This window comes from Apaloderma vittatum, unplaced genomic scaffold, assembly GCF_000703405.1.
Source record: "Apaloderma vittatum isolate BGI_N311 unplaced genomic scaffold, ASM70340v1 scaffold11760, whole genome shotgun sequence".
NCBI classification, from domain to species: domain Eukaryota; kingdom Metazoa; phylum Chordata; class Aves; order Trogoniformes; family Trogonidae; genus Apaloderma; species Apaloderma vittatum.
This window is the reverse complement of record NW_009696220.1, coordinates 1-9841: the sequence shown is the minus strand read 5'-3', so window position 1 is coordinate 9841 and position 9841 is coordinate 1. Positions and strand designations below refer to the sequence as shown.

The following is a 9841-nucleotide window of genomic DNA, read 5'->3' as shown; positions in this document are numbered from 1 at the left end:
TTCCAGAGTCTTGCCACCCTCATACTGAAGAGTTTCTTCCTAAGATCCAGTCTAAACCTATTCTTCAGTTTAAATCCATTACCCCTTGTTCTACTACTGGACACTCTTGTAAGAAGTCCCTCTGCAGCCTTCCTCTCTGTTCCCTTCAGGTGGTGGAAGGCAGTTATAAGGTCCCCCTATGTCTTTTCTCCAGGCTGGGCAATCTCGGTTCCCTCAGCCTGTCCTCACAGCAGAGGTGGTCTAGCCCCCCTGGATCGTCTTTGTGGCCCTCTCTGAACTTGTTCCGACAGATCCATGTCCCTCTTGTGGTGGGGACACCAGAACACAGTATTTGAGGTGGGGTCTCACAAGAGCAGAGTAAAGGGGGAGAATCCCCTCTCTTGACCTGCTCACCACACTCCTCTTGATGCATCCCAGTACCAGGTTGGCCTCTGGGCTGCAGGAGCGCCCTGCCGGCTTGTGTTGAGCTTCTCGTCTATCAACACCCCCAAATCCTTCTCTTCAGGGCTACTCTCAGCCCACTCTGTGCCCAGTTTGTATTTGTGCTTGGGATTAGCCTGACCCAGGTGCAGGACCTCACAGGACCTTTCAATAGTGTAATTTTGAAAGAATGATTCTTTATGTTGTCTCAGGAGTGATACCAGTATGGGAAAAGTGACATCTCAAGAACTCATTCTCTGTAGCATTTAAAGTGTTGTTGTAGCACTTATTAGAAGTAGAACAAGATGCTTAAACTATCATACATTATTAGTGTTCCCTCTGAGCTTTCCCATCCAACAGGTACAGTCTATGTAAATATTCTAGAAAGCTGAAATATTTTTAGCCAGAGTATTTAATCCCAGAGAAAATGAATTAGACATAACCCTTTGTCCATGTGCAAATTACATCTCTTCTGCACTAAAGCAAAAGCCATTAATGTTTCATTCAGAACTGATTAGTAGCCTTTAATATTCCTCCTCCCCATATCACTTCTTAAAATACCACACTTCGTTGTGCCTGTTAAAGAGCTTGAAGGGACTGTCATAACCTGCAGTGTAAAAGAAGTCTTCGTGGAATCGTTGACCTCTGTTTCTTAAGATTCTGGCCAAGACTTCAGCTTCCTCAGCGTATTTCTCGGGGGAGGCAAATCCACCGAAGGACCTGATAGAAGTGAAAGAGAGGGAGTGGTTTTGTTGTGTGGGGTATTTTTTTATTTTTTAAGAGTTCAGCCTCTGCTTTTTATTTTGATAAAAGGAAACCAGGTTTGCAAAGCATGCAGTGCTTGAGCATTTCTGATGCAGTTTTTAGTTATCAGGTAACTTAAGCAGAACTAGCTGTCAGGAACTGTGTGGCTCTGTATACTACTTTAAAAGTATTTTTCAAAATGCTTTTAAATTATGAGAGCGTTAGCTGATGCAGATTGTTGCCTGTGGCTTTAATATATGCAGAGAGGGCAAGTGTAGCTTTGGGTGCTTTTTCTGGAATAACTGCTGTGTGGGAGTTTGGGACTCCAGCTAAAGGGGACTGGAGGAGCGATGTAGATGTTGTGTAGCACAGGGTGTGCCCAAGAGGAGGATTCTGTAGGCTGCGTTCCTGTGAAACCTGCTCAGTGGGATAAGAGTCTGATGAAAAACGAATGTTTCAAAAATTGGTCATTTTGTTCGTAGTAAGAGGCCCAAGCATAAGAAAGACCTAACAAACGCTCAGGTTCTGGAAATCAAGACTCAATGTACCCGCAGTTAAAAAGTCAACTGTAAGAGGAGTTCCAGACACTTGATAGATGAACCCTTCTAGTAGGTACCTTCCCTCCTAAGCTGTGCTGTGCTGCTTACCGGGTGAAAATGGCTGCTGCCTTCCGCTCTTCGATAAATACATCGGAGTCAGTGGGCTGTGGTGGTGAGTCCTGGTGTTCAAATGGCACAAAGAAAGAGATCTTGAAGTCTGTGCAGCCAGATTTTACCAGGCACGTCACTGGCACAGTCATATCAATCCGCATTTCTAGAGAAGAGGACAAAAAGTTGTCTTACGCTGCGAGCAGTCATGCAGGCTTAGGCTAAAAGCAGAAGCCAGAGCAGCCTCATTCATGAGTGTACTGGCCTAATAGTGTTATAAGAGCTAGATCAGGAACGGGAACTTCCTGTGTCTTGCAGCTCAACTACTGTCTTAACTATTGGGCTTTATCTCTTGTGTGTTCAGAACCGGGATGTTGTACCTTTCTCATTCTTCCCTTGGATGTAGTGGAAGAGTTTCCAGAAGCCCTGGCGCATTGCCTCCTTCTGGGTCTCGCCCCTAATGACTGTGCTGACCCACTTTGCTGTCTCGTACTGACGCAGTTCATAATCCTTTGCCTGAAAAGGTAGCAAAAGTCAGACTAGCCATGAGGTGAATATTAAAGATTAATAGCTACTCCGACACAATCATTGTGAAAGTTGTTGCAGCCAGGTAATGCTGGGCAGCCTCGTAGCTGCAGACTTTGATGCCTCCCCTGTGGAACCATGCTCTTCTGCCTTAGGCTGAGCAACCCAGAACTTAAAAATAGGTTGTCTTTTCCCCCCTCTGTTACAATTGAGTGTTAACAGTGTCTATAGCAACTTTTCCCAGCTCCTCCCATGCACATCAGAATCCTAAATCCTCCTTAGCTCTGCAGCACCATCACTGCAGAGAGCTCCGTTCCCCTGCCCTTTAGCAGTTACCATTGTTTCTGCCGAGCTCCACCGAGGGGACTGCAGATCCAGGGACAGAAACGTTTGCTTGAAGGATTTGATCATCTTGCCAGAGCTGGAAGGCAGACACAGTTCATTGGCTTCTTTCCAGCACTCTCGTGCTGATGGATGGGGCGAAGAAAGCACTAATGCTTTTCTATCCACTGTCAAAGAGCTTTTTTCTCAGCCTCTGGTCACCAACCTTCAGTAAAAGTGACTGGGAAAAGATCAACACAAGACTGGTCCTTTCTAAGAGGCAGTTGTCCCCGAAATTGCGAAAGGCTTGGCTTCTGCTGCTTAGCCCCAGTTATTCAATGAGGGCTGAAATTCTTTTAGCCTTGAAGGAACCGACATAGAACCAGGACCAAGAAGCTGCCTCTAGACTGGATGTGAGACTGTTAGTCTTGCAGGATGTGCTGCCTTCACTTCAGGGTGGAAAACAAAGTTTGAGATTCTGCAAGTGGCAGTTTGATGGAAATGAATAAGTAAAAAGGACTCGGAGTTCAACCAGTTTGTTCCTGGCTGAAAAGGTATGGATGTTGATGGGTACTCTGGGAGTACTGACTGCCCATGACTATTTGGCTTCTTATGATAGCTGTTGCTCTTTTTTAAGGGCCATAAACCCCGGAGTGCTGGGAATAGATGAGATTCTATTTTTATGAATATGTAGCTACCTTTCCAGGTAGCTGAAGGAAAAAGCTGAAAACATTCAACTTCTCGCTATTTCAAAATAAAGCAAGTGAAAATAATCAAAATCACTATTGAACTCAATTGTATATGGTTCAGAGTGTTGAGATTTAGAAGCCTTCATTTATTATTTTTTGTCAATACTAGGCAGATCACAATGCATAACCTGCGTCCTGAGAAAATCTTCTGCTAGTTATGTCCTTTGCACTTAATGTTGGGAAGACAGTGCATGGTTAATTCAGCAGTTGTCTTGATTTTTAGGGCATAGTACCTTCTCAGGCTGTAAGTTAATTGCTTATTTCTTGGGTAACAGAACAAACTTTGAGGTTACTTTTGGTTTCTCTGCCTCGTCAGCTGTTTATAGCTGTCCACCCAACAAGAAGCCACTAATCTGTCACTTGTGCCTCTACTTTTATCATGGTTTTTTAGTATTAAAGATGCACTGCTGCAATCAACAGCATGTCCCACCCCTAGCGGTAGTCTTTAACGTATGCCATCCCTTACATGACCCTTGCAAATGGCTGATTTTTTACTGTGGCTGTTTTTGTAAAATCAAGAACTGCCTTATACTACCTGACTGCTTTGTTACCTGTTTCACTTATGACATAGACTACTGCACCCTGGTTTAGAGGTGGCTACGAAGAGTTTTCTCTCTGAGGTCTATGAGGTTGAAAAGGATTTATCAAAAAAACCCTGATGGTGCTGATTTAAATTACAACCTTAAAATGCTGTGAGTGCACAGAGCACTCACGTGTTGAGCTTTTTCTAGCAGCTCCTTCAGTTGTCACCACTAAGCAGAGGAAGATGAGAGAACCACACAGTGGGAGACTGATGATGACAGTGGTAACAGTGGGTGCTGCTCCCCTCCGCGTCCCAGCCTGAGGATAAAACATCTTCAGTGGTTCTTACCAGAAGGACTGGTCACCAGGGACTGCTGTGCAGTCCCAAGCTGGGCGGTTGCACTCTTCATACATTTTTTGTCAATAGTATTTACAAACCCACAACAAAGCAGGAGTCCAGTCGGTTTTTTAGAAGCAAACATGAACAATTAGACTGAAACTTCCTACAGTAATTATTTTACCCATCGCCATTTCAGAGGCAAAGATGATGCCTCTTTGTGGTTATTCCACTTTCTGTTTCTCCTTGCTCCAATTTGATAGAAAATACATTGTTCTGTGTGTTCTCCGGGTATGTTAGAATGCAGAGAAGTTTGTGTTCCTTGGTTTCAACACGTAGTAGCTGCTGTATGAGCTTGCTTGGTCTCTCTGCTTGCCAATTCTAACCCCTCTGTGACACATCTTAACTGCTGGTTAGATCTCCCACAGCTCTGTCTTTATAACTTTGTGGCCAGTACTGTCAGTGACTGCACGTACAAAATATTTTTGAATTGCATATAACGATGCTTTTGGGGTTGGGGGGGAGGACAGGCTGAGAAGAACGCTCCAGATCTTTACAATTGAATTAATTTTTAAATCTACAGGAAAGCTTAAATTGAGTTTTCCACCTATTCATATAAATATGACTGTAGGCTGTTTAGGCTTTTTCTGCTGCTGTTAACACATGGAATAAAGGGACAGAAAGCATGGGGGGTGTCTTTGCAGGTTACACTGATGCAGGCAGTAAGCAAGGCCAGAATGTTCCGTTCCACAAGTGGCTAATTATATTAAGAAAGCAGAGAAAGTAGACATACTTACATTTTAAGCTGTCCTTAGCCTTCTAGCTATTGCACTCTTGTCTTTCTGAGGCTGCACATACTCGCGAGATGCTGCACGCTGGTGTTTATTTTAGTTTGGTCAAACTCCGCCCATGCCTTAGCCCGACTGGAGAAGGATGCTGTTACCAAAACCAGAAGCTTGTGACCTTGTTCTGCTCCGGGTCTCACTGTGGAGCTCCCACGCAAATGCCGAGAGCCTCAGCTTCTGCCCACAAGGCAATGCTGGGTCTGGTCTGGGATCTGGCTCCATAAATAGTTTTACACCCTTGTGTAACTTCCCCGGGTTTCCATGGCTTTGTGCCTGCTTATGTCAGGGTCAGCAGCAGGTTTTGTGCTCTCGGGAGAAAGAATCTCACATAAATAACGTTCCCTTCCCCCATCCCCAGATTCAGATTACATGAGAGCGATGGTACGGAATGACAGATTTTCCTTTTTACCCCTGGGGTGAAATGGTAGGTAGAAATCTGGCTGCAAACTAAGCTGAGACCATCCTCACGAGATTTTTGCTGGCATGCTATGAAAGACAGATAGTGTTCTATAATGGCTGTCTGTTTTGAGCGGCATTTGAGACTAATCAGCCCCCTTAGCCCTCGGATATCTGCACAAAGGGGTTATACAAAGCCATTGTGAAATTCTGTCCTGCTTATAATACGCAGACTGAAGCTGGACTCTTCATTTAACCAGTTCCAGACATATTTAGGTACCAGCACAATAGGGCAGATTAAACTTCACAGTTTGAGTTCTGAGAACACCTCCCGTGTTTGTCATGCTTTGTGCAAATTCCTTGCAGCCAAATTCAGCTAAGCCCACCCCGGCGTCACCCACCCCCGGCATCCCCTACCACTGGGCTTCCACCCCCAGCGTCGCCCACCCCCTGGGACATTTGAAGTCAGTAGCTGGGAATGACTTTTAATAGGAAACACACTTGGTTTGCAGAGAACTTCATCAGGGTGCTGTGTGATACACTCCTGTTCCAAAAGGGCGAACAAAAAAAAACCCCAAATGGTGCCAAACAGGAACTGCTAAAGCTGCAGAAGTGGGGAGGTTGTAAAGAGTGGTTTGCCAGTGGAGCCTGTTAGAACGTGCTAAGGTCTGAAACGTAGAATCAGTTCTCTGTGTGCTTTGTGCTTTTATTTTATGGAGTAAACTTTCAGTTTTTCCTGTGTTCTGCTTGTGTCAAACAGGGAAATTAGAAGGGCAGTTTGGAGAAGCAGAAGGTGCTACTTCATGTCCTTGTCTCAGGAGCTTCAGGCTTGCAAAGGCAGGTGCTTGTGTAAGGTTAGCTATTACATTCCTCTCTCACCCTAATGTTCCTGTCAAGTGCATACTAGTAACTATTTTCTGCAGAATAGAAAAGACCTTATAAAAAACCGTACCCAGCCAAAGCAGCTTGGCGAATCTCAACAAATTTGCCCCAGTGACGAGCACAGAGGAGCATTGCCGTGAAAGGGGGCAGTTCACATGGAGATAAACACAAGCCCACTGTGGCTTCTCTTTTTGTTTCTGAAGCAGAGAGGCCCAGAACAAACCCCCAGTCAGTTTGTCTGTGTCCAGCTGATGTCTCTGACAAAGAGCTAACTGTGCCTGGTGGAGTAGCCCGAGGCTGGAGAACAATCATCAGTGTTTTCGAGAAAGGTTGTTTTCCAACACTCTTGTTTTTCACACGTACCTTGAGAGAACATGCCAACAGTTGGAAGAGAGAGTAGGGCAGGCGTGAGGACATGCATTGTGTACAGGTACCCAGACTGGATATAATTCAAGGAGTACGGAAGGGGTTATGATGGAAGCTGACACACAGTCTCACTGGTACCTCAACATAGAAAAAAGTCTGAGTACCCCTTGCCCTCTAAGCAGGAAAATAACATAAAGGAACTGTTTTAGCACCTCGAGGTGTCAGTAGTTTGCAGAACATGACGACAGGGAAGTTCAACAGCATATGTGTGCTCCTAGTTTGCCTGACTCTTTATTGCGTGGGAAAAGCAAAAAGAGGCAGTAATAAAGGCTCATGCTGCCTGTATAAGTATCATATGCTGTACCTTTAATGGAAGGAGTTGCTGTCCACAGAGGAGTCCTAAATGTACTAATTAAACGGGCACTAATTGAGTCTTAAAGTTAGCCTATGACAGCTCTGTTTCACATCTGCCGGGGACTTGGCACAGCATAATGAATTTGTAGTTAACTAATGGCTTTTCAGGCTAGCATTCTCCTTCAGAGAAGCTTAAGGACAAACCTGTGATATGGTCCCTCATGATTTCCATTTTTTCTGCTCTGTCGACCTTATCTATAACAAACCCAGACAAGACCTTAAGCAACATGATATGCAGCAAAAATGCTTACTCCTGCTCTGTGGCAATGTTACAATAGCTGCTGCTGAATCCCTGCGAGTGTGTTGTAAGTTGCCTTTATCCCCAGAGGCAAGCACAGCCTGCTTGCGCAAAAAAGGTGAATCTTTTTCCACTGACCTAGTTAGGTCAAGATGAGAGAAGCCCAGGAAAAAAATGTTTTGTTACTGTCTGCTTAATGATAACTTTGAGTCACATTCTTATAATTGACAACTCTGTAGTGTAATATGAAAAAATTGTGTGAGAGGGACACGTGTCTTCAGTCCGGCCACATGCTCTAACACATGGTCTCAGCCCAAATGCTCCAGGCAGTTTTGCATTTCTACCCAAGCCTGTCAGAGCCTTGTGTTTGATAATGACTTTGATTTAAAAGAACTAAGACGCTTCATGTGTAAATGGCAATTGCTTTTGACACACACACTTGTGAGATGACGCAAAACTCCTTAGAAGATGCAACACCGAAGTTGAGCATGTGATGTTACTGTAGGTGCTGTAAAAAATAGTCCAAGGCAGCAAAAGTGCCTTTATATGTTGTTAAATAAATTGTGATTTTCTGAAAATTAACCTCCTAAAAGAAGCCTCTTACCTCCTCGCTCTAAAGAAAGAGAAAGCCGTCTAGCAAATTCCGTTTTATATCTTATTCTCACATCCAGAAAGGAAAACTTGCAGGAGATTGTGATTCTGTGATTGTTAGTTCCCCTTTCTGCCGTTCCACCCAGGGCAATTCACACAGGCTTTCCTGGACGTGGTAAAAAGGAAACCCTGAAAGGCTCTCTGGAAGGACAGTAAGCAGGCTGAGAAACATACTGTCATCGACGGCCACTTCATTCTCATCACTTAAATACCTGGGGCTTAACGCTTTTACCTGCAGAAGGCATCAAATTAAATGAGCTGCTCAAATAGCGCGTTACAGAATAAAACAAGTGCTCAAGAACTACCTGTGCAATGAGCATATTTAGAATTCCCAGCACTGCACTAATTTTTGATGTCACTCCTTGAAGGGAAAGAAATGTCTGCTTGAGGACATAGATGGAGATAAAATGACTTGAAGACAGGTTTGAAATGAGAATTTACAACTTTCTGACACCCATACACATATTTTTGATGTTCTAAATGCTTCTAAGACCCAACAACAAAAGCACCAGAAGTCCCACAAGTGAGCCTCTCATGGAAGACTGCAATAAGAAAATTAATTTGACTTTCAAAAATAAATAATTCTCATGGAACACAAGTTTATATAATGGAAAAAAAACCCCAAACCCATCAACAAGTATCCAGCGGCGGCAGCAGCATGCTATTGTTTCTGACCACAAAACATAATTGTATTTCACAAGAATCACTGCTATGTCCTGTTGTTTTGATGACAGTTTTGCAGCACTGTTCCAAAGAGGGGTAAAAAAATAACATAAATTCTTTATGCACAATAAGTTATGTGTTATTTGAGAGAATGAAAATTTTCATTTGGCCGTGGCTCCAAAAGGGCTGTGGTGGTTTGGCCCTGACTGGAGGCCTAGAGCTCGCTGAAGCCGCTCTGTCACTCCCATTTCTTACCCGGAGAGGGGAAATGGAGCGAGAGGCCCATGAGTTAAGATCAGAGCATTTCGGTGCCACAGCAGCAAAGCCAAACTGCCGCCAGCAGGCAAGGTCCGGCCGCTTTCCCCCGAAGTGCGGCTCCAGTGCTCGTCACGGCTGTGACAAACCCCTTCACTGCTGTCTTCCCTCTCGGTCCATGCACACCGGCTCCCAGCTTAAAGGCAGCTTCCCCATCCCGCCTCCTCGTGTCCTCCCGCTGGTCCCACAGGAAAGCCCAGAGAGCTCCCCAGAGCGCTCCACGGGGCCTGCGCCTGGGGCTCCCTCTCCCTCCGACTGCTGCAGGGCAGGGCCGGCTTCTCGGCGCACTCCTGCCCGCTGAGGCACTGGCTCCCAGGGATGGGGACACTGTACAGAGATTGTCTTCCAAGTTTTGGAGCCGAGGAGACGCTCTCTCCACGGTTGGTGTATCCAGATCTCTGCAGTACGTCCTCGCCAAGTTGTTGGAATATGACCCTGGAGCACCTTGAATCGCCTTTCTCCACCACATGGCCCGTGTGCACGGATCATCCTCTGGATCTGTGCGGATTTCTTCGTCGTCTAGATCGCTGTAGATGATTTCTGACACCGCTAGCTCTCTCGGGGCTGGATGCCTTTGTCTGCAATAGCCCACTTTGCTGGGAAGCACAGGAGATCTTCATGAATGGATATTTTGGCTTCACACGTGAGAGGAGCCGTCTCCAAAGACTGCAAGGAGCTGCTGCTTTTCCAATTCCTTTCTCAATTCCCGCATCCCTAGCAAGGGATCCAGTTGCTGGGCTTCTCTGCCATCTGGCTGCTGCCCACCAGCCCCACTATCCCAGCATCAGAGGGGCTGGCAGCAATCC

At 45.4% G+C, this 9841-nt stretch overlaps 1 protein-coding gene across 1 annotated transcript; it reads right to left on the bottom strand.

Moving 5' to 3' along the window:
* Window positions 1-965: 965 nt before the first annotated feature.
* On the bottom strand, window positions 966-2747 carry HEBP2 (heme binding protein 2). Its single transcript, XM_009874027.1, has 4 exons — window positions 2673-2747; window positions 2192-2327; window positions 1812-1977; window positions 966-1140 (listed from the first exon to the last, which is right to left on the bottom strand). Exons 1-4 carry the CDS (start codon window positions 2745-2747, stop codon window positions 966-968), a joined length of 552 nt encoding a protein of 183 aa, XP_009872329.1.
* Window positions 2748-9841: the final 7094 nt, after the last annotated feature.

What these genes read in the sequence shown, in the direction of transcription:
- HEBP2 (XM_009874027.1), bottom strand. Translation starts at nt 2,747, where the DNA reads ATGATCAAATCCTTCAAGCAAACGTTTCTGTCCCTGGATCTGCAGTCC. An exon ending in CCAAGGGAAGAATGAGAAAG is followed by an intron (nt 1,978 to 2,191) that starts GTACAACATCCC and finishes CCTCTTCTCTAG; the next exon opens with AAATGCGGATTGATATGACT. An exon ending in GCAGCAGCCATTTTCACCCG is followed by an intron (nt 1,141 to 1,811) that starts GTAAGCAGCACA and finishes CACTTCTATCAG; the next exon opens with GTCCTTCGGTGGATTTGCCT.